This window comes from Chlamydotis macqueenii, chromosome 14 (assembly GCF_036417535.1).
Source record: "Chlamydotis macqueenii isolate bChlMac1 chromosome 14, bChlMac1.mat, whole genome shotgun sequence".
Lineage (NCBI taxonomy): Eukaryota > Metazoa > Chordata > Aves > Otidiformes > Otididae > Chlamydotis > Chlamydotis macqueenii.
The window spans coordinates 18615732-18641161 of NC_141569.1; the positions used below are offsets into that span (position 1 = coordinate 18615732).

At 42.8% G+C, this 25430-nt stretch overlaps 1 protein-coding gene across 6 annotated transcripts in view; it reads right to left on the reverse strand.

Annotated features, from left to right (window-relative positions):
* Nucleotides 1-25430, reverse strand: part of RAPGEF6 (Rap guanine nucleotide exchange factor 6) — a 124428-nt gene that overhangs the window by 73603 nt on the left and 25395 nt on the right. For all 6 annotated transcript variants that reach the window (XM_086758505.1, XM_086758508.1, XM_086758503.1 and 3 more), the window contains exons 3-7: nucleotides 23170-23240; nucleotides 22510-22566; nucleotides 21525-21608; nucleotides 10237-10306; nucleotides 4425-4568 (exon numbers count right to left, since the gene is read on the reverse strand). In XM_086758505.1, the coding sequence (XP_086614631.1) occupies nucleotides 4425-4568; nucleotides 10237-10306; nucleotides 21525-21608; nucleotides 22510-22566; nucleotides 23170-23240 (426 nt within the window). The remainder of the gene's footprint in view (nucleotides 1-4424; nucleotides 4569-10236; nucleotides 10307-21524; nucleotides 21609-22509; nucleotides 22567-23169; nucleotides 23241-25430) is intronic.

Consider the following 25430-nt stretch of genomic DNA (forward strand, 5'->3'; position numbering starts at 1 on the left):
TACCATTCCAGCAAATCAACCTGGTGGTTAAAAATAGATTATAAAAGTCCCACAGTGTTTCAAAAAGGGAAAGGATTAGTGATGGTAAAGAACCTAATGGGTTTGATCCAGGATATTGAAATGCGACTGAACTTCCTACAATTGTGAGACACCCTACACTCACTCCAGCCTCTGACAGGATTACATTAAGTAATGATCAAAGAACAAGAAACTTGCCACTCAAGCAGTCTTCAGCAACAGACTTCTCTGAAGATAAACGCTTCTACAAGGCTCCGGGAAATTTTTTTACGTGATGCAAGTATTAAGATACTGTCTGCAAAACTTAATATTGTAATAAATCTTTTAAACCTCATCATCCTCTTACAAGAGTTTAAGTAAATTTGCATCTCTGAGAAAGGGGATTACTGCTTAAAGTTTGGTACAGATCTCTTCATTCTGTTCTGCAGTGAACTAACAATTGAAAAAACGCAAAACGTTGTCACAACTCCATGGAAACACACATTACATCATACACGCACTACTTCCAGAAATAGTCTTCATTTAAAAAAAAAAAAAAAAAAAAAAAATCAGAAAAAGGAAAACTGTCAGGAAATCTAGGTAGGTAATAAATGAGAAAAATCAAATTCAAATTCAAAGAGACTGGTGTTTATAGGTTTGAGCGTCATGTAGAAATTTGTATCAAACCGTTAAACCCCGTTTGCTTTTGATCACTGCAAGAAACATAAGCGCAAAACTTACTATCTCAGGTTCTATTATTCAATGGTGACGACAAATACTTGAACCATTTACTTTTCAATTACTTGATCCAAATCAAAACAGCAATTTAACTTCTATAAAGCCCCAAAACTACTGTTTTTCCTAAAAGTGTTAACATTTAAGAAGTCATCTGTTGCTAGCGCGGCTGCAGCTTTGTAAGCCCCTGCCGTATGGTCACACAAGTTTGGGCCATAGTTGAACAAAGACAATGACTATTACTTTTTTTCTTTTGTAATTAAGAAACACAGTTGCATTACTTATTTAGTTGAGAACTAGAAACGACTAAGTATTTATCTCAGTTGTGATAATGCCCCACTGCACGACCCGGGTTCCTCTCTGGATTTTTATCTACATTACAGACAGCAATATGCACAGAGTGCGCGTCTCCAAAGAGATACGCAACCAGACTAACAAATAAGATTGTAGAGAAGAGCAAGCATAATTAATACCAATGGCATATTTCTTTCTAAACCATTAAGTTTGAGCAAGAGTTTCCTCCAAATGACTCCAGCCCCTTTTCCCTCAGTCAGGATGTCAGTGTAAGGGGTGACCAAAAAAAAAAACAAACAAAAAAAAACCCAAAAAAAACAAAAACCCACAACACCCACCACACAACACAAACAACCCAACAACAACAAAAAAAACCCAAACTTTTATGCAGGAAATCAGTTGATCTACTTTTAACACTATTTCATTGAAGAAAATGAGAAAAAAAAAACCAAAGACAGTCACAATAATTTGAATGTCAACTATCCCAAAGATACACAGAGCTCCAAAAATAGTAACAATCATTTAAAATATTAAAGTATGCACATACAAATCTTTATTTCATGGCCAGTCACAGGGATTTCGACAGAATGAGTTCCAGCAATAACAAGCAGGAATCTCCACGTGAGAAGTAGATGCAAGCTCATGTCACAACCTAATGGCAATGTTATATAAAAACAAAGATTAGCCTTAATCACAAACACTAATCATAGCATATTTAATACGCAGAGACTTATATTTTAAGGAGTTAATGGAGATTGCATAGGTAATTCCCCTTAAAAACAAACATAAGAAATCTTCTACTTAACCGTGAAAGGAAAAATTCTGAGCTGCGATAAAGCAACAACAAATTTCAACACCGATAGGATCTAAGTTGTCTTTAGAAAGTTGGAAACTACCTGTGTCTGAGAGATCAGGCATTTAAAGGCTTAAATAGCATCACATTGAGTACTAACAGCACTGGAGCGCGGCTGAAGTCCTTGCAGTGGGGCTGGAAAGCACAGAGCCCCCCCGCGCAAGCGGGGCTCGCCCAGGGTCCGTCGGGCTACCTCCAGCGTCTGCCAAAGGGCCTCGAGCAGCAGCCCGGAGAGCGACACACAGCGCTGCTCCTTCATCAGCATCGTGCCCGAGGGGAAATCCGCTGGGGAGTTTGTAAACTGTTATCCCACTCCAGCCGAAACGTTACTGCAAGTTCTCATCAAATGAAAATTCCATTCCAAACCCCTCCTCCTTACCCTGCCCATTCTCACATGGGCTGCCACAAAGGGTTACACTTAAAAGTGTGTTTTTCAAGACCATTGGGAACCAATGGCCATCTATCACACAGGTAAGAGTTAAACCTAGGCACAGAACAAACCATACTGCAGAAAAAGTCATTATTTTCCCACATTATAATGGAATGTAGAAAAATACAGGCACCCAATTTTTATTTACTTGTCAAACAGGCAGCTGGTTATCGTGTTTTGATTCCTTAGTCATCTGCTGAGTTACAAATTACTTTTTGCTACACCAAGTACTGTGAGTATGACACTCTCCAATTAGGAGCTCAGTCTACAGAGCAAGGATTGGGATTTCAATTCAGGCTGCTGAAAACCCAACAGCTTGCAGATTTTCTGTCGGAGAGGTCGTTGTTTACTCCTTGCCACTTAGCACTCACTCATCCAGGAAAACACCTAGCAGCGTTAACAAGACTCTCATATATTCCTAATTAACTGGCATAAAAGCAGATTTAGGAATGTGCTGTTGATTTATGAAGTTTATAGCGTTTCCCACCAAATGCTGATCAAAATGTATGCATTCATAAATCTGAGGAAGTCACCAGATTTGCATTATGAACCTACACGCGCATGTGCTCTGTGTGGTTGGTAACATAAAAAAATAAATCAATATGAAGAAAAATCCTAACGAGGACATCACTTGTTGACTAACCACAATCCTGCGAGTGTACCGCACCAACTCCTTGATCAATAACTGAAAACCTCTGAATCGTTCAAGCAGTCGTACAGCCTGGTCCTTCATAGACCAAAGATGCCGGAGTCCCTTCTCCTGCCCCGCTCCAAGCAAGCTGCACAGGTAGCATCAGCATTGGCTGTTCCCAGGATTCTCTCTCTCTTAGCACTGAAGTCTGAGAATTATTTTCCATATGCTTATTCATTGTCACAGAAACACCAAAGAGACAGATTTTGTCATACACAGATTGGAATTTAATTACCAAGAAAGCCTTATGCATGACTGCCCGGAGCACGAAGATGCAACATCTCATTTCGTCAACAACTAAATCAGAAGACTTACTAATGATAAAATCCAACTGACATGACAGCTCTTGAAATAAGATGGCAGAGGATGTTGAACCTCTAGAAGCACATTCTCTTCCTGTCACCGCAACGAGAGCTCTTCTGTGTACAAGACAAACGCTAAAGCAACCTCTACTCACAGACATGCTAACGCTATGGAGAGTCTAAAATCACCACCTGCATCCAACATGCAAGGAAAGCAGCAGTTTATTCTGAAAGAGAGGAAATCTTTTAAGTTTATGTCTAACCACACACATCAGATATTTTCAAGTGTATCAACTAAGAGAAGCTTCATACCTTCAGAGGAGATGAAAAGGAAGATGGGGAAAAAAAACTTCATTTGTTTTTTTCCTTTCCTGTGCATGAAGACTACTCGAGGTTCATGTACCTCAACATTAGTACTGGTTTTTTAACCTTTGATTTTCAAAGTATCCAGAACAATTATTTTCTGTGACATAATTTGTCTACCTCACACGTATATTCTGCTACAAAGCAGGAAGTTTGTATGTGAAAAATAATGATAAAGAGAAACCTTCATAAAAGCACCGTGGCCTTGAAACCACAGCTGTACGTGCCTTCACACAGTGCAGCTATATAGTCTGTGATGTTATTTAAAACTAGCACAAGTTGCCGTTACTCTTTTTGATGCTTGAATTACCATTACACTATTTTTAAGCAAGTAAACATGACCAAGTACAGTGTTAGTACTGTATCAAACTGCACTCATGTTTGACCCAAACCACAGTTCAGATTTATTAAGGAGGAAAAAAAAAAACAAAACAAAAAAACCAACAATTCCTGTGTCTTACCAAAAGAACTCCAGATAAAACCAATAAAAAACCATTTCTCTGTCCAGTCAACATGTTAAGATTTATTTTTAGCACTCAACTGAAAATATCTAAATCAAAATACCTTTTTTCTAGCAAGCGCCTGAATCTTCACTTCCACCTATGGTGTTCAAATCCAAAGCAGAAATCCAACAGGAAAAAAGCGTTCTCAATGACAAACAGTATTTCATCTCCCCAGCATTTCTCAGTAAAACAAAACGCCAGCCAGCCGCGCAGACGGCACGATGCCACAAGATCGACCGAGCGAGAGCAGACTCACCGACAGGTAACTGCTGGAATCCACGTTGTCAGTGATGGTCTGACGCTCGCCCCTCTGGTTGATCTTCCGAAACCTCCGACGGGACTGCCTGAGCAGGACTTCTCTTTGCAGGATGTTCTCCTCATGGTCTTTGGAGTTCTCCACCTGAAACACATGTTCAGGCTCCTGGTTAAACATCCAGTTCTTCCATATCACCGAAAGCCGATGGAGCCGTATGAAGCTCATGAGGAAGGAGCAAACATAAGCTCGAAGCAGTTAAACCCTTCTTGAGAAAAGGACTGCAGACGTTTCGGAGAGCCGCGGCTGCGTGTCTCAGAACTACGTTATTATAATGAGCTGGAGGCCACAGTTTCCTTCCAGGAAACTGTTGTTTTAAAAAAAAAAAAAGTAGTAAAGGCACACATATCCTCCAAACAATGTCACTCACCAGAAGAAACCCTTCTGCACCCACACGTATCAGACAGCACGAGTTAGAGATGCTGCTTGGTTCAAGTGTATCTTAACACAGAAGTTACCACTTCTTGGAGGATTTACAAACTGGTAAAGGCGTTGAATTATATCCGATTTTTATTACTGTAATTTTTAAAAGTCTAACTTATTTCTAGTACCAGTCACAGCTGAACAACTTTAAATATTCCAGCTTTTTATAAACAGCTACTTCACCTATGTCACACTGACTTCTAATCACTTCCAGCAGATTATAAAGAAATAACTGGAAGTTGATTCATTACCTTGATGTTAAGTGTTATTTGTGACTAAATATTAAAAATTAGGTAAATTTATCTTGTTAGTAAAAGTCAACACGAAACCTTCTTATCTCACTAGTTACAATTCCTTTTTTCTATAAAAAGCAGTCTCATCCTTTCCTGTTTCCTTCTGATGTTTTGGAAAAACATCTCCCAGCAGGAAGCGGAAAAGACATGCATGCGAACTGGCTGCAGGCAGGCAAGAAGCTCCTCGACAACACATTTACTGTCCAGGAGCTTCCAGTGTCCTCAACGATCCCCCTCCTCAAAAATGTCACTTGAAAATCTTCAACGTAAGACTTTTGCACTGGAACAGGAGAACCACCTCTCTGTGGTCTTATGGAGCCCTCACTTCACATACTTGGGTAAGTTATCACAAAATTAAAATCCAAAAGGTATGAAGGAATGAAAATGAGAAAGACAGGAACAAGAAGTAACGAAACAATCTAAACCATCACAAAAGGAAGACCACATTTAATTTTCACATCGCCTTTTCCAAACAGCTAACTCTGTCTGAGGTCAGAGGAAGGTGCAAGCAGCTGGGTTTGCCTTGTTAGTTATTTTTAATTCCACAGAGAAAAATAAACACTGACAACATGGATAGTCAAAAAAGAGTGAACTTCACACCACAGCATTATCAAAAAAGAAAGCAGAAGAGCAGAGTTCCCCTAGCAAGTGACAACCACACTTTTCTCTAGAATTTTACTGTCTGTCTGCAAAGGCACGAGCCAACGAGCAAAGCTATCCGGTAGCAGCATTGCTGTAAGCACAATGGTGTAAGGATGTAAAAAAAAAAAAAAAAAAAAAAAAAAAAAAAAAAAAAAAAAAAAAAACCAAAAAAAAACCACGAAACAAGGCATGCAGGCAGACAAAAAAAAAAAAAATTCTAAAATATCCTTTTAAACAGGCCATTTAATATCACAAAAAAAAAAAAAAAAAAGACCCAGCACAAAATACAGATTTTTGGTCAGCAATGCTGCTGCTGCTCTCAAGAAGGCTGAAGCCTCAGAATGCTTCTGAAGTAAAGAAGTTCAGTTCTGTACAGAGTTACTCCAATAAACAACTGAAATAGTGATTTCATTTTTTAATTTTTGTACGTGTGATACAGTACATGAGCTCCTTGAATAAATGCATTTCCTTTTTTTTTTTCCTCTGCATTCCATCCTACAGGATCACAGAAACAAAAGCAAGGGCTGAGCTCCTCCACCATGACGGACTCCAGTGTAACCTGGATGCCGAGCGCCCGCTGAAGCGCCCGGACAACGACTCTTCCAATACTGATGACCCTTATTATTAAGAAGTCCCAAAATGAATAGGTATTTTTAAGACTAAAAGTAAAACAAACACTCACTTTAAGATGAAATTCTCTTTCTTCTACAACTCTACCTGAAAGCTAAGAAGTGAGCATAAATACGTTATTTGTTTACACAAAGGCAAGGCAACCCAACCAACTGCCTGTGGAAACGCAGAAACTGAGACCACCTGCTTCCTTCGGTTAATGCCACTGCTGACAACAACAAAACATCAGAAACCCAGGCAAGGCCGCCAGATCACACAGCTTCCAGTTTAGCACCATCAGTGTTTTGAGTCCAGCTGACCAGATTGTTGATGTTTATGATGTACGACAACGTACGCAAACGGGTTTGGCACGCTGCGCATCAACAGGACAGGCAGGCCAGGGCGCTCTCGCACCGCTCGTCACTCAGCCGTGCTTTCACCTGGTTAAAACTAGAATTTTCTGTTGGCAGAGAGCGTATTCAACCTCCTCACGCTCCCCTGAGCAGACGAACACTCCTACAAGAGGAGTGCAGCATCTCTGCAGATGCCGTGAGCTCGGCCCCGGCACAGGAGCGGAGGGAGGACCGCTTCCCATCGTGGCAGCAGGGACAACGTCCCACCGGGCTGCCAGGTGAGACAGAGACTGCTGACCCACGGACAACTTCACTTTTTTTTTTTTTCCCCCCAATATGTAACAAGAAGCCCAGAATAGCGTACTAGACTGGCTGGTTTCTAATCAAGGCTGTTACTTCATTAACCTTGAATACTGGCAGCAGCAGAAGGCTTCCATGCAGCCAGCTTCACGTGAACCACTGCGCTTGCTGCCACATGAAAATCGTGAGGATCTTAAGACTCCTCAACTTCATTCTGCAGTCCACGCGCCAGCAATGGTATATTTTCCACCTCCAGTATCGTGCAGCTCTTCTGAAATCTTACGCCTAGATCTGAAGAAGAAAATGAAAGCACCAAGGACCAACAGAAAGGACACTTCAGTGTGCTGAGACACGCTGCAATTCTGGGCCATTTTCTTGAGTGATAAATGGACCTATTATTAATTCAATAGATTGTTCCGCCTCCAAAAATATGAGCTACAGTGCCATTCACACACTGTTATCCTCATTAACTTAAGTTGACCACATTTTACGGCCTTCAAAATGGGTCAGTTCCCAAAGGATTCCCGCTATAAAACTGATTTACATTCTACAAAGAAAGAGGAAGAGAAAAAACAAAAAAAAAAACCAACCCCAAGTATCAGTCAGCAGCAGAGAACAGTGGTGTTTCTTCACCAACATTGAAGTATAATTCTTTTGCTTGAAGATAAATATTCATTATGTATTAAGCATGTATTCATTAGTATGTTGTAAATTTAAGAAAATAAAGTAGGATAAACTAGTAAGAATTAATCCTGGAAATGAAGCTCAAGTACACCTGGTGCCAGTGCAGATCATTAGCAAGGTGCATGCCACCCCACTGATGCTTTTTTCTCACCCCATCTGAAGTCCTAACTGACAGTTAATAGTACCTTTAGCTACCTTTACCTGTAAAACACGAACAAAATAATAATAAAGATAACTGGTTTGCATTTTAAATTCTCTAATTTTCCTACAGAAAAATATACTGAAGTTCCAGAAAAGTTCTGAGATCTTTCAAGCGTCTCTGTACTCTCAAAGGCATTTAACCACAACTACAGAAAATCCAAGAGGTTTACAACACTGAGGACGGCTGTCCAGGCTGTGCGTTTGTCCACAGGAACACCCAGCAGCCTTTGATGTTGCTGACACGGCCAATGCTGGCTTCTCAAAAGACTGTGATCTCAAAAAAACCTCATCAGTTTAGCTACTCGAGCTACGCGCACACAAACCACTCCAGCTTCTACATCAAATATTTCAATAAGGCCCTTTTCTGACCGCTAGCACACACAGGAGCTATTCTTTTATTTGCACCTTCTTGTGGCTTTTTTGTGTTTTTTTTTTTTTTGTTGAGTTTTTTTGTTTCACGTTGTTTTTACAAGAATGGTGACCAGGCCCTACAAGGATGTTGGTATTGCCCAAGAACTTCATGTTATCACATATTTTGCCCATGGAACACGTCATCTAAGCTTGCAAACGTGATTGCAGCCGGTGAGTCACCAGCGAGCCCTCCAAGCAAAGCTGCACGCTTCCCACGGGCGCCTCGGACCGCTCCTGCTGCGGGCGGCAGCTGCATCACCCTCTCGGGTTTTTGTAGGAAGCGGCACATCCAGCCTTCGAAGGTAAGAGTTGTGTAACTGGTTTGTTAGGGAAATTGGTCGAGACAGAGCAAATTCTTCTCTCTGTTAAACAGCTTGAAGGGTTACAGAGGTAGAAAAGGTCTACATACAATCGGGTGAGTGAGCGTCTGTCACTCTGTGCTACAAGATGCCAGGAGCGTTGAGGTGCAAGGCTCAGCGCAGCCCAGGCAGCGGATGTCCGTGCGCTCAGCACACCCAGTCCTCAGCAGCAGCAGTTAACAGACAAAAATGCAAAGCAGCAGTGGCAAAGCAGAGTGCCGGGGGCATTCACATGACATGGCTGCGCATCTCCTCACCCAAGAGGTCCCGTGGCATCTCTCAAGGCACAAATCTCTCCCCTAAAACTCCAGCTTTGAGAAGAAACTGGATAACTGGGAATACACAAATTAACTACTTCACTCCAGAAGACAGAGAGGCTTCTTGCACTCTTACCTGTGCTTCCTTCACGACAGGGCAGACTGTAGCTTAAAACATGTGCTGCAGCAAAGAGCGTATCACTGATGCTACCAAAGCCCGTGAGCAGAACCAGACTGACGCCGCACAGAAAGAACGGCACAGAGGACAGCAAGTGTTCTCGGTGCGGGACATCTGATGTCCACGGCTGTTAGTGTTCCATGAGAACAAATTTCTCAGGGAAGCTGAACACTCACATGCTCAATGAGTAAGAGATATCATCAAATATTGGTTTTAATACTACAGTGTCTAGATATGAGGAAGCCAAATCAAGCACAATTTTCTAAGCCTGCTTAACAGACGTGTGGCTTCTCGGAACAACGCACATTTTTGTTCCGGCCCCATTAGCAGCATCTCGTAAGATCAAAGTGGAAAAAGATCTTCCTGAGTCCCCAGCCACACTACCAGGGCACATCATCGGTCTGTGCTACGGAAAAGCAATCCTAATATTCCAGCTGCTGACAGTATGTGTGCGTCAACCTGGGAAGGACTGAGTTACAACCTGCAAGTACACGTGAACATGGCAACGTCAGTGTTCTGAAGAAACAGAAGGAAAGCCAGACATGGAAATGGTCAATGACAACTAAGCTGAAAAGCTTATCCTTCAAGCTTGGTTAAGCACTCTTACGTTCCTTCTCCTCTTCCCCAAAAGCCTTCACACTAGAACTGCAGAGGCCAGGAGTAAGAGAGCTTTTCCTAACAGACCCAGCACGGCTGGCACGGCCAGGAAAAAGCAATGAAATAGCGGGAGGGATGTAAAGAAAATACTCAAGATAGCAGTCTATCGTTGCCTGACCCAGGAACACTTAACTCAGCCGTAACCGGTAGGCTTTTGAAACTCAAGTAAGCATAATTTCAGAAAGAATGACCTAATCATCATCATTTACCCATCCAGATTAAATTTACATAGCTATTGCTGTTATGATAGCAGCCATAGGTATAATTGAAATCAAGGCCATTTTGCTGCAATTTCATAGAATACTTTACAATAAGCTTTCTGCTACAAACCAGAAAGAATTTGCTGAATCCAGCAATAGATTTAAATACATTTGAAAATCTGTCTTACCACAATCATTTCTGAAGGCTCCAATATGATACATTCGCATCCTCGTTTCCCTCCAGACTGCTTGCCAAAACTAGAGGGGGATGGAAAAAAAAAAGCAAACAAAAAAGAATGAGATGGACAGCCTATTTTACCTTTTCAGTGATAAAAACAATTGAGAACAGCACATGTTACAATATCCTTAAAAACAAAAAAGGACAACGAAAAATTGATGAAAACTACTGTGTGAAAAATTCTAACCAGATAGTACCATTACCATTATTTTTAATTTACTCAGCACCTCTCACATAGCCTGCTATGTAAAGCCTAAATATAAAGAATGTTCTTTTATAAAATCATTATTGCTTGCAGATACGCAAAACCACTCACAATGCAATTCAGAGTTGACAGGAAAAATATCAGTAAATGTTAATTAAGCATTAAGCAGGCCTTGTAAAAACAAATAGACAGAAATTCTAAAACCTCAGAAGTCCTTCTTTGCACACAGCATTTTCAATGAGAGTTCCCTCAACTCCATGTCACCCCTTCATCCCCCCAGCAAACGGGAGGACAGAGAATCTCTTCCCTAAAACTGAACCTCAACTTGCGACCTCTGTCTTTATGTTGCTTCTTGTACCATCCCAAGGAGCCTATCAGCACCATGGGTTCTGTTTAAGAAATAAAAAAAAAAATAAAAAAAACCACAAACGCAACAAAACACAATGGGCAGTGTAACACAGCAACTAAGGAAAGAAGCTAAAAGCAAAGCTACGTGCTTCAGGTGATCGACTTTCAAAGGAGACCACCAAAGAACAGGGGGGACTTCAGGGGCCGGCTCTGGAGAAGGTACCATGGCAAGCAGATCCAAGGACGCTGGAACCACCAGCAAAACGAGCTCGGCTAGCTCCTCCTGGGGGGTGTGGGGTGTGTTACAGACCAATAACCTCTTAAATCACTTACTCTACAACTGTAGTGGCACCTGGCATTGAACATCTCTGGCTTCACTTACTCAGCCTGTCCTCACTACAGACCTGTGAGCTCGGGTTAGGTACGCTCCACCCATCCCACTCAACCGAGCTCAAGTGAAAGCCATCCCATACAGACATCAAATTAGAACAAAACCGACTTGACTACCAGCACGGTGCCTGGATTAGCAGTTCAGTAGTTGTAGCTGCTGTTACAAACCCAGGCTGTCAAGAGCAATGCCCCTTCACCACATACCAGGAGGTGAAACAGCTACGACTCTGTTAACTCCAAGCAGAGAGTAACGTGTGAATTCGAAGGAGGCTAAGACAAGTGTGGAGACAAATCCTAAAAAAGTGGGTCAGCTCCATCTGCTTCACTACGGTTACGTTGGGAAGTACATCTGAAACTTCAGCCACACAAAACATCTTACGCGCGCGGTCAGCTCCGCAGCAAACACGGGCTGAAGCACCACCACTTCGTGCAAAACGTTTAGAAGGCTTGCGCTTATAAACTCCATATTAGAGGAGCATACAAAAAAATTCTGTAGGATACGGGCGTTTTCAGGAAAGGAACTTAAGCACTAAACTGTGAGCTTATGGAAGTGAAGCTTCAGATTATTCCAACACAGAAACTACCAGCGTAATCTGGTAGCAAATAACAAGTTTTAATTTTGCTAATGGTCTATTAAAGAAAAAAAAAAAAAAAAAAAAAAAAAAGGGGGGGGGGAGGGGGGATTTTAAATTACATGATTGCCATGGAGTCATAAAGGACAACTGAAGTTTTCTCACCCCATGCTGTAGCTGTAGCAGGCCAGAGAAGCACGGGTTTCACATAGAAAACTGGCATTTTCACACATTTATAGTAAGCAACTCATAGCTACAATTTTCATGCCTTCTTTCGTGCTTTTTCCACACAGCATGTGATCCAGGCATGACAGTCTTGCGTATGTGCAGTTCATCAAAAAGAACGGCCAAACTGCTCTCACCATTACAACCGAGCTAATTTAGTTCAGAAAATACAGAAATGGAGTTTTTCTTGTAAGATAATGCAAGCTTTGAGGCAAACTGAAATTCCGTCTTATTTCTCCACAAACCAGAAACCAAAGTGAAACCAACTTTGCCATGGTATTATATGCAATTGCAAAAAAAAAAAAAAAAAAAAAATTAAACAGTTCTAATGTTATTGCACACAATAGAAAACTAAAGACAAAAGATTTTTTCTTTTTCTTCCAAAGAAAATTCTAAAGGATTTATGTGGAACTGGAAGATTCCGTTTTTGCAGCTTTGTAACACAGAAATAATCATTACTGGGTTTATCACAAACCAGATTGCTGCCACTGCTACATCCCCAGTCGTCAGGAAAAAGCCCCATCTCCTGCTGAAGGTTGTTCCAGCTCAGGATCTTCACCGTGCAACAACAGTTTATCCAGCTCCTGGAGGCTGAGGGAGGGCTGTTTCCTTCTTGTTTTGTTTTACCTAAACACATCCGTGATGTTCAGCTACTGTCAAGCTCCCTTCTGCTTACACTGCAACATTTGCTAATTAAGTAATGGCAGCAAGCAGTAGTGCTGGGAAAACCACTGCTGGTAGCAAAGGTCAGGCTCGTGGCACAGCCCTTCTGCTCCGTCAGGCACTTCACACAACCCAACGCTCGGAAACAGATTGCATTCCAAAGACAAAACCCGCCCCTCCAATCCTGAAGAACAAACTGCTCATATTTACAAGTCAATACGTGAAGTTTAATTATTTCCTGGTGCGCGTGACGGGATGTCTTATCCACTAGACCACAAGAGAGCTCCTTCAAGAGGAGGAGGCATCCCATGGTTTTTCCCCAGCCATAACCATCACCATGTTAAAACCTGGTATTTTTAAAACATTCTTCCTAATAAACAGACCTGTCTTTTAGAAACATGGATTTTAACTCTCTTAATTACTTATTCCATGTTTTTCCCTAGAATTCACACGTGTAGCTTCTCCATCACTTAAGAGGTTTGCCAACATCAGTACATTTCACTAATCTCCCTGTTTTAATCAACGCTTCAGAACAGTGCTCATTCCTAATTGTCTTGTAAAATTATACAATGAAATGTTTAGAATAAACAGAGATTCAGCCCTGAAACCACGCACCAGGGAAGATTCTTTCTCCGGCAGTAACATCCACGAACGTTAATAACCGGCCACATCATTAGCAGATACGTAAGCAAAGACGCACGCGTATTTGTCCAACTGACAGAAGGTGGCCATGCACTACACTTGTCACAATTTATTTTTTTTTAAACTAAAGACCATTAATCAACAGTAAAATTCAACTATTTGGTTTATTGTCATGGAATTAGAGTCTTAACTAGTTCAGGTGAATACCGTAGGAAAAATTAAAAACAGCCAGAAGCAGAGCACGCGCGCATCCAAGGGAAAGAGAGAGAGGCGGCACCAGGAAGAGCAAGCAGCAGCGTAAGAGTCCCAGAGCCATCTAAATCTGCTTCCAAGTGATGGTTAATGTCTTTGTGGGGACTTCAGGTAATTAGCAGTTACTCACTTGAAAAAAACATAAATCCTTTTAAGCATTAAATTAATTAATAACAAGCACTGTGACAGTAAAAGAAGAGAATAATTACGTTCTGGAGTCACCTAGTCATGTCTAGTGTTAAACCTGCCATCTTCTAGTCAATAAATATTTACATTTTAAAAAGTAACAGTACAGTACTTACAGAAGTGTGAAAACACTTAATAAAAGATTAATTGATTAATTAATTGGAAATGGGAAAGGTTAAGCTGAAGAAAGCTTTAGAAACGAAGGAGACAAAATCCTGCCTGGAAGGACAAGAGCCAGCTTTTGTGTGGAGCACTCTTCCAAAGGAGAAGGAACATTTCTGTGACAACAAATCACTCTGAGAAGTCTTTAGTCAGCCATCGAAGACCCACCCAAACCTAAAACATGCTGCTTCTCCAAGAGGAGAGCTCTGAGAAGTACATTTATTCTGGAAGAGGTAGGGCAATCTTTTCTTTTGGAACTAATCCATCCATCCTCCTCACCACCAAGAACACGTGGTGGTGCTTGCAGGAGCTGTCGTTCCTTAGTCTCACTGGTACCCAGCTCGGCGTTTCAACAGACCGTCCCGCAAGCCCATGACCACGGAAGTCACTTCACGGAGCCAGGAGTGCTCTCTGGGGAGGTCCGATCCGACAAGCACATTTCGGCTGGCCACCAGCACCGCTGCTTACAAACCACCGCAGCAGCTTCTCCAACCGCAAACACATCCCTCAACGCCAAGTCCTCTTGATGTGTGTGGCAAGATACGGAAGAAAAGCGGGATACCTCGTTAAGGTACAGCACGTTACGTGCACTTCAGTGCTTTCAAGCAGAGAGTGGGAAAATAATCCAATGAGGAATTTAAACTAAGACAGTGTGAGAAAACATGGAACTAATGTAAACTAAGCTCTAGTTAAAATACAGTAAACACTACGTCAAAGGATGTACTATCAAAGGCATAATCATTAAAGTGTCAAATGATCCAACAATTAAAATTTTGCTTGATCTGCATATTTAATCACACGTTTTAACAGGCTCTTAAACTTAAGATCATTATTCTATAGCTTCCCACTGTTGGAAGCCCAGAAAAGTCAGTACTATAAACTATATCATGTTTTTATTTATAATTTTATTGTATGCTCTGGTCACTTAATATTCATCTGCTACATCTGCACCATTAATTTTCAGACGCTCACTCACTGGCTCACAACACTGTCATGGGAAAAAAAAAGTCTTCACATACCAAAGGCAGCTTTGTTTGCCCTTGATTTATGGATGCCTCATTTGCAAGAAACCTTGTTTTCCTCCTGATTCACTGCTATTCATAATTAAAAATGCTTGTGCAATTGCATCATGTGAGAAAGGAACGCGAGTCAAACTGGCGTGGTATCATACACCAACCACTACTGGGTGCTCCGGCCACGGGACCAGGCTGCAGCTACCGAAACGAGAAAACCCACAACAGCACGTAACGCGGCTCAGCGTCAGCTGCTCCGCTCGGCTCCTCTGCCCCTTTCCCACTGCATCCCCTGCTCCTACAGAGAGAACTCTCCGTGCCTGCAGAGCCCAACTCCAGAATCGTAGAAGCGCAAGCACCTGAGAATCTGCGTGCTTCCACTCGCACGGAGGATGGATCCAAACTATTCACGGGAGGGAGCCGCTGGGATTTGAGAGTACGCCAGTTTTCAAACTCATGCCTGCTCCCCAGAACACTGAAAGGTGTTAAAACTTCATTAAGGAGCTGTTATAACAAACCTTTCTTTTACAAAACAAACCACTCTAGAAAAGCTCCCAACATAACAGATTTTGAACACAACAAAGCAGATCTTTAAATAGGATGTACACAAACACTTCGAGCTTTCTAAACAAAAAATGTCTGAAAATGCTCAACAGCCAGCTGGTAAGCGACCCCGGGGTTTGTAATTTTTTTGCAGGTATTTTGTTCTTATGAATACACTTGTCTTTCAAACTGCCTGTCTGCCTGTCAGGCTGCTTTGAGGATGTCGTAGTTCAGCCCTGATCAGGACCAGACTATGCAGTCTCTCTCCAGAACAGAGGAACATAAAGATGAAGACAAATTGTACTTTTTCCCGCTGCAGAGAGAACGCCGTGACCCCAGTACCGGAAACCTGGCTGGGTTTCTCCAGTGCAAAACCATTTTGCATGCAAGTGCACAGCTTGGCCTGGAAGAGACAAGTTGCATCAGAAATGGACATGTCCTTTGTTTGGTTTTTTAACAGAAGAAAATGTTTTACCCCTCATTCTCCCTCTCCAAAAGCATGTCCCTTGTGCAAAGCAAACGCCCGGGATGCCTGCTGCGGAGTAGCTGCTGCTCAGACCCGCGGGAAATCCACCCGGTTACCACGGACGGTACTGCACAAGTGTACCGTGAATGGCTTGGAACAAACATCAGTATGATTAAACCCCAAATCCAAATAATCTAAAAATGGAATTCTACACTTAAATTCTTTGTCATTGGCTGGGCAGTCAGAAAGAGGGGAAACCTGCACAGCCGCATAATGCGGCCGTGCTGCCTGCGGGGAGGCAGAATCTGCCCTTCTGACATTGCAGTCGTGGCGGATGAGTCTAACAGACACAAATCCCCATGGAATAACTTGTTTCCTGAGTATCTGCCTGGAGGTCTTAATTTCTCTAGATTTTTCTCAGATTGACCATCATCTGAAATACTGGGCTGCCGGGTGGTCCCTTGTCTCCTCTCTGGAGCGCACAGCGAGGGTCAGCTCGGTACCGTCAGGAGCCCCACCGCGCTGCGAACCGCTGAGCAGCCCCTAACGCGCTCCATTTGCAAACCCGAGCAAGGAGATGTGGAAAAAAGCAACATGAGCGCAGATCAAAAGTTCCAGCAAAGGCAGGTGGGCAGGGTTTCTGTGATACTATATGCTGTGCAAGTCCTGAGCATTTCCAAGTAACTTAATTATAAAAATACTAGAACACTTAACTCCATCAGAAAATGGTTTAAAGGAAACCTGAAACCGTAAGATACACGGCTAAATGCATAATACTGATTTCGATTAATGCTCAGTCATCAAAAACCATTTTTGCATTAGCTCTCAACAACAACAACATTTAGCAGGTTTATCTCTTAAGCTTGCTGAAGGTTTTAATTGGGAACGATTCTGGAGGCTCCCTAACATGCTACCTGATTTGCGGGCTGCCAGCTCAAGACGTCTGTACTAATTACTTTATACCCTGAACACGATGATGCTTCCAGGCAGCCTGCATCTCACCTACACCTTTTGTGCAGCTTTGCGGCTACTCCAGACCATGGGACTAGACAGTCCGAATAAAACTATGTTTCGGATATCAACAAACTGCACATTAGTCTTTGCTTCCAATTCCACATCTCTTGGACTTTTTTAGTGCAGCCACTAAAAAACTATTTCTGTGGGGCGATCAGCATCCCGTGCAGTCTGTAAAACCTCCATGGGGCAGCTGTTGTAAGAAACTATGAACAGAACAAACGGAAATTCCTGGGGGACTATGGACAAGATTACTTGGTCACTTAGCTGTGACAGGTCTGAATACAGTCTCTCTTCATTATGCACTTTTTTGGCTCTCTTAGACGACTGTTCCATGTCAAAAAAGATGCACCGCGTGCTCTTAGCTTGCGACGTTCCCAGCCCTTCGCAACGGCAGCAGCTCCTGTAGAAGGAACTGCGCCTCGGGAGACCAGGACACACGGCCTCTCACCAGTGCGCTGCCTCTTCTCATCCACATTCCTTTTCCTCAGAGTATTCCCATCACAGCACCAGCACTGCCAGAAGACTTTCAATATGAACAACCATATCTGAATTAATTAGTTTTACAAAATACATTTATTGGTAGCGTTCCCAAGTTGTTAGCTTACTTACCGGCTCTCGGGCAACGCTACACGTTACAGCCGCCACTTACAGAAATACCCAGGGAACAGAGCACCTCATCCAGAGCCACAAACGCACCGCGTAACCACTGCTGCTTATCCAGCGGCGAGTATAAAATCTATCTGGTCTTGATAAGCACAGGGATGTGAGCCTCAAGCCGTCTTTTTGAAAGCAGAAAATCTACAACAGTTAGTTGCAAAGAGCTTTCAAGTGTGAAGCACACACACATCCACAGAGTATCGTCCTAAAAGCTCTGCCATTTTTACAGTCACACAAACAGTAAAAGATTTAAATCTCTTTTTTTTTTTTTTTTTTTTACTGGCAGGAGCTGGGAACACAGGAGCTCTCAGCCACTCATTTACTTTTTCAGTGAATGGTACAAATTCACAGGAGTTTGCAGAAAACAGCACTACAGGTTTTACAAGTAAAACTGATCTGGTTTTGGACGATATGCTCAAGGTATAAATGTATTTGAAAACAAAGTTATGTGCATCAGAATTTAAAGATTTCCAAAATACAAGAAATTTAAGTTGTGCATATTGCAAGTCTTTAATGCCGCATTCTCATTTACCAACATTAACAGTCCTGTAAAAGCACAGAATTTTCTGTGCTTCTGGTACTTCACACAGAACAGACTGAAGCACTACTAACAGTCACAGTAAGTTTCAAAATATATTAAAATATTGTTATTCACAAATATTAACTTAATGCATAACAAGCTAAAATAATTTCAACCCAAGCTGCTGTTCATAATGCAAAATTGGAGTTCTTTTTTCATTATGACAATTTTCTTGATTCAAGCATTTGAGTCTTCTCCTTTTACCCAGGAAGAGAAAGAGAAATGACTTGGAGTCATGGACATGTCTACAACTCTCGTGAAGAGGTACCAGAACACAACCATTTTGGACAAAGTGAGTGTTTCAGCCCAGAAATGCACTACCTGAACAGGACAGCAATACCAGTCTTCTCCACTTCTGAGATTTCGGAAGGGCTGTTCCTGAATTTCTTAGAAGGGCTCGGAAAAGAGAAGTGTTTGTTTTTAACAAGACTACATCTTCAATGTTTCAAGACTTTGTATTTTTCCCTTCAAGGTTCAATTCTCACAGCTGTAGGAGGCTGTCATCCACATAATCGGCTTCAGAAGTTCCTCCAGGCCCTTGATGTATTTTTCCTATGGCTAATCTTGCTGTGAGTAATCTCCTTCAAACATCCAGTTCACATGAATTATCTTGATTAACAAGCAAGATTAACACAAGAACTCTTTAACTTGCTGACATGATTTTCCTTCCGCAAAATCCGTCAATCCTTTTCTTTTGTTCCAGCCATCGCTTTAATGTCAGAGGCAATGCTTTTCCTACTCTGCCAAACCTATTGACAAATCCATTCTCCGGGCAATAGGGTAATCAAGGCTACGCCATCTTTGTACCTGGTATTTCTGACTGATCTGCTTCCTACCTTAAAAATTCTATGGTGCTTTTCTCATCATGATCATCAGCGTCAGAGTACTGACTAGATTTATCGTACCTGGATACAAAGTTTTACTCCTCCAATTTGTAAGCTGGTTTCTGAATTGCATACAAATGTATCCAAGTCGAACAAAAAGCCCTTCTCAAGCACAGTGAGCCACAGCTGACACCATTACTCTTTCAAATACTTACCGGAAGTCAATAAAGCAGTGACTGCCCACCTTCTTACGCTTCTGTGGGGCTATGCCTCTTTCAGGTCTGAATCTACAGAATATTTTATTTCAAAAAGAGCTGAAGAAGAAAATGAAGGTTTCCTTGAAGCTCTGTTGACTCTGAAACTACCAAATGGTAGAGAGTGGATGAAACAAGGCATGCAAAAGAAGGAGACCTTAACCAACACCTTAACGAGGTTCAGTTCGCAGTTGTCTGCTGAAGTCTCCTTCTCTCTGTCAAGGTGAGCACGGGGCAGATGACAGGCAATGGACGAGCGTTGTGATGATGAACCAGGAAACAGCCAGTGAATCATCATCACGTCTCAGTCCTATTTACGGAGGCTGCAAGTATCTCACTAACAATCAGTTGGAACAGCAGTTTCTCATATAATTATTAAACAAAAGTTGCTACACAGTTAGTTTACCAATTTTTTGAAGAGTGTTTGCCAAATAAAACAGATTAAAAACAACAGCTTTATAAGAAAAGAGGGCCTTAAAACCCCTCATTGCCCAGGAAACCAGCTTCCTCTCACTGAAACACACTGATATGCTGCTTCTCACATGTTATAAAAAACTGCTTTAGTATTCCCAGCAGAAGAAGCCTAGAACATACAGAAGTTCTGTCCATGTGAAGTGTTTGTCAGATGTTCCAGAGGACAAACATAACATTGAAATTACCGTGTCAACATTGCAAAGGGATAACTGGGGACTGGGGGGTGTTATGAAGTATACACAAGGGCTGCGTTTCAAACGAGAATCCATTTGCTATCTATTATCTCTGTTCTACAAAATGCCTCTGCCTACCCAGTTCTTCCAGAATGACAATTATTCAAACCTGGCTCTTGGCCTTTTCAAAGCACTAGGTGGTCTCCAGATTAAAGCCTCAATTCTCATCCTCAGCAGTTATCACCTTCCTCACATTAAGGACTGTATTTTGGTCCTCATCCATCTTCCCCCAGGACATCTCAAAGCCATCATCAGCCTCCTGCATCGCCTTTGTGCGGATGACGCTTGTCTCTAACCTGGCTCACCTCTGCTCTGTGCTGACACATTCACACCATACTCAGCAAACCAAACAGATAAGCTTTATCTGATGCCAGTGTCCGAGCCCAAAACTCTAACTGGCTGGAAGGATGTCTCCATTCCCTGCAGCAAACACTCCAAGCATGGTTTTCTTTTGAATTCCCTACACTGGCCTACCACTTTCCTGTTGTGGAAATAAAAACCACAGATAAATCAGTATTCCAAACAACGTACTCTTCCATAAAGGTTATTTCACTAATATTATACAGGTACAGGATCACATGCTCATTAGGAATAAAGAGCATGGCATCAAGCTCTTTACTGAAGATGAATTTTTTGAAAGGATAAATGTCCTTCATGTCCTCTTTTAAACTCATACAATTTTTTTTTCCATGACAGCAAATAATACTTCCAAAGGTGGTCAGTCATTATTTTCTAAATATACCACCACGCGGGGGAACGCCTTTTATTTGCTAAGGGGCAGCAGCACTTTTATTAATCTCATCAAAAACTGTCCAAACTGCATACCTAGGCACGTCTAATTTTTTATTTACTTTTTTTTTTATAACCACTCCTGCTTAGCCTATAAGTGCAGCCTGACTACAAATAAGTAACATGTAGCTTCAAGATACAGTGAAGTGAAGTCTGAGTGACGTACGGGTCAGGCAGTGCCAGAGTGCAGCAAGGCCCAGCTCAAGTCAAACACTACGCTTCAGTGAAAGCGTGTCACAACGCTCACCGTGCTTCAGCCATGAGATGCAGTCAGGCTCCTGTCATATGCTCTCTGCACTCAATGCTGCCAGCCCCTATTTTCTTGCTTCACATAAAAATCACAAACACCGTTAAATACAGCCTCTGACCAAGTGGTAGAACGGTGGAAGCTGTGTGATCTACAGTGGTATTTTTTAAGACGGGGAACTCTATATAAACCAATTACACAACAGGAATTATTCAAGGAGCCCCCAAGTTTATAAGAGAATTTATAGTTAGCTTGTTAACTTAAAGAGACAAATGAGATTTAAAAATTACCTTGTGCAGTATTTCATACAGAAATTTCAAGATGCAGGAAAAGTGAAAGGGAATTTAAATGAAATCAGAAAAATATTTCTTCCACTACCAAACTTTAGAAAAACAAAATAAAGAAAAAACTATTTTAAAGTTGTGAAAAATTTAAAGTAACATCAACATATAAGAAAGCACATAGCCTTACCTTAAATAATAACAACTTCACATACCTGCAAGGTGGTAAAAACATGGAATCCTTCATGAGCACAGATCCAGAAAGCAGTATATACCAGCATCTTGCAATAGTTTCTGAGCTGTAAGAAAAGAAAACCATTCATATCTACTTTCTTCTTACAGCAACTCAAAAATACATCATCCAAAATGTTACTGCAGTAAAATAGTGATCTACCACCCTATGAATTTGATGTGTGGACAGGAAACTCAAGAATGGTACCAGGAATGAACTTCTTTTAAAATGTCTTCATCCAGAATGTACCTTATACCTTAGAATTTGATATTTAATTCAATTTTTAAATTTCTTTTATTAAAATGAAAATTATTAATTTTCAGTAAAAACATTTATGTGCACTTCCATTGAAATGAAAACTGCAAATAGAGGAAAGTTTTTATTCCGTGCCAACGTTGATCAGCACGTCAACACGGACGATAATATTACACGGAGCTGTGAAGCCTTACGGATAAAATACGAGACCCAGACGTCTGACTCCTGCTCTGCATTCCTGCACCTCTCCATCTAATACACGAAAAGCTAAAATACTCATTCTAGCCATTTAAAGTAAAAAAGCAGAGCCAGAGTTCGAGCCCGGTCCCTCCTGAGGATGCTCCCACCCAGCAGCCGGTTCCCGGCAGAGCGGCCGGTGCCAGCTCCAGGGGAAGAGTGCCACCTACTGAGCTGTCACCACCGCTGCCGTCACACTACCAGCTTTTTAATTTTGTACTTCACCTTGCGAGCGCACAGGCACACACCTGTGCTGTCTGGGGAACCCGTGCCGGTGAGCGATGGGCACCCCTCAAATGTCAGCACCACGGCCCAGCCGCCTCCCGGCACAGCCTTTAACCGGGCTGGCAGCGCTGCAGCGGGATGAGGTCTCCTACTCACAACTACTGAAAACGCAAGGGATGCGTTACAGCACGCAAAACAGCGGGTTTGTTCGCACTGCTGCTGAACAACTCCAACAAGCAACACATACTCACCAGAAGAGAACTTGGTTGCCCTTGTACCTCTCGTAGCGGGCACTTGATGACATTATTCTGAGGGAGGAGGAGAAGTTTAATTTCAATTTTAATCCCCAAAGATTATAAACCGTTAATCACCACATTTCAGCAGAATTGCTTTAAGGCTCTACGACCTCAAATCCAACTATTTTTTTTGTTCTAAACAAAGGATGTGCTTAACCATAAAATTCAAATTATTACAGTGTTCTTCATTATCCAAAGAGATAACATACAGCATGTTCTCCAAGTGTTTAAATCACTCCCACACATTGGAATTACCCATAGCAACAGAACTGAAGGAGCTAAAATACTTCCAACGCACTTTTTGTGCTTTGTTGGCCTTCCATTTCACGTATTCTGAGATAATCTGAATGTCTGAAGCATTAAAAGGCTTTGTGATCTGGAGTTAACACAGGGCACCGTCTACACAGTCCTTTGTAGGCAAACGGGAGTAAGCTCTGCCTTCATTATTAGCTAAGCTAATTAGTGTAGATTCCATGCCATGTTATCGCAATGACTTCACTCAGCAACGGACTTGGCCAACGTTCTGCCACCTCAAAGTGCAGGTAGACAAAAGCTTTGCTCATCTCCACAGAGATACAGTCACAGATAGCAGCTGTGCTAAGCAACGTACTTTACCTTAGCTGATGTTCCCTGAAATGCGAGAGTATGTCCAGTCCATGAAGGAAAGAATAGATAGTATTTAAGTCCTAAAAAATAAAAAAATAGAGGAAAAAAATAAAGACATGAGCAACTTCATGCACAGCATCTAACCACTTCAGCACTATCTTTGCAGATTCTGCAATACGGCACACAGGCTTACAAGACATGAATTCGAGAGACAAAGCCCAAATTACAGAATCACAGAATCACAGAATTATTATCAAGATTGGAAAAGACCTAAAAGATCATCCAGTCCAACCATCACCAGTACTTCTCAGCTAAATCATATCCCTCAACACAACATCCAAACATTTATTGAACACCCCCATGGTCGGTGACTCCACCACCTCCCTGGGCAGTGCATTCCAGTGCCTGACTACCCTTTCCGAGAAGTAATATTTCCTAATGTCCAGCCTGAATCTCCCCTGGCACAGCTTGAAACCATTGCCTCTAGTTCTATCACTGTCTACACGAGAGAAAAGGCCGACCCCTAGCTCACTGCAACCTCCCTTCAGGAAGTTATAGAGAGCTATAAGGTCTCCCCTGAGCCTCCTCTTCTCCAGACTGAACAATCCCAGCTCCCTCAGCCGCTCCTCATAAGGCCTGTGCTCCAGACCCCTCACCAGCTTCGTAGCCCTCCTCTGAACGCGTTCCAGGGCCTCAATGTCTTTCTTGCAGTGAGGGGCCCAAAACTGAACACAGTACTCGAGGTGCGGCCTCACCAGTGCCGAGTACAGGGGGACAATTACCTCCCTGTTCCTGCTAGTAACGCTGTTTTTGATGCAGGCCAGGATGCCGTTGGCCTTCTTGGCCACCCGGGCACACTGTCGGCTCATGCTCAGCCGAGCATCAATCAGTACCCCCAGGTCCGTTTCCTCCACGCAGTCCTCCAGCCACTCCGCCCCAAGCCTACAGCGCTGCCTGGGGTTGTTGTGGCCGAAGTGCAGGACTCGGCATTTGGTCTTGTTGAACCTCATCCCATTGGCTTCAGCCCAGCTCTCCAGCCTATCCAGATCCCTCTGTAGGGCCTCGCTACCCCCAGGCAGATCCACACTCCCAGCCAATTTGGTGTCATCTGCAAACTTACTGAGGGTGCACTCAATGCCCTCATCCAGATCATCAGTAAAGATATTGAAGAGGACAGGCCCCAGCACCGACCCCTGGGGAACACCACTTGTGACCGGTAGCCAGCTGGATTTAACTCCATTCACCACCACTCTCTGAGCCCGGCCCTCCAGCCAGCTCCTTACCCAGCCAAGAGTGTACCCATCCAAGCCATGGGCTGCCAGCTTCTGCAGGAGAATACCGTGGGAGACAGTGTCAAAGGCTTTGCTGAAGTCTAGGCAGACCACATCAACAGCCTTTCCCTCATCCAGCAGATGGGTCACTTGATCATAAAAGGAGATCAGGTTGGTCAAACAGGACCTGCCCTTCATGAACCCATGCTGGCTAGGCCTGATCCCCTGGCCATCCCGCACATGCCGCATGGTCTCCCTCAAGACTATCTGTTCCATAACCTTCCCTGTAACCGAGGTCAGGCTAACAGGCCTGTAGTTCCCCGCATCCTCCTTACAACCTTTCTTGTAAATGGAAGTCACGTTGGCAATCCTCCAGTCTTCCGGGACCTCACCAGTCAACAAGGAGCGCTGATAGATGATGGAAAGCGGCTCGGCTATCACCTCCGCCAGTTCCCTCAGCACTCTTGGGTGGATCTCATCCGGCCCCATGGACTTGTGGCAGTCCAGTTGGAGTAGTAAGTCTCTGACCGTTTCTTCCAGAATCACAGGGGGGTTAGCGTGCTCCCCAGCCGAGACTACCAGGTCAGAGAGAGGAGTACCCTGAGGATAACTGGTCTGACCTTTAAAGACAGACGTAAAGAAGGCATTCAGAACCTCCGCCTTTTCCTTATCCTCAGTGGTCACATTCCCAGCCTCATCCAGCAAAGAGTGGATATTCTCCTTTGTCCTCCTCTTACTGTTAATGTATTTATAAAAGAGTTTCTTATTCCTTTTCACCCCAGTGGCCAGGTTAAATTCAAGCTGGGCTTTTGCCTTTTTGATTTCACCTCTACACATCCTAACGACTTCCTTGTATTCATTCTCAGTTGCCCATCCCTCCTTCCACAGGCGGTAGATTCTCTTTTTCTCCCGGAGCCTCAAGAATAGCTCCCTATTCATCCATGCCGGTCTTCTTCCCCGCCGGCTCATTTTGCGGCTCAGGGGGACCGCCTGCTCCTG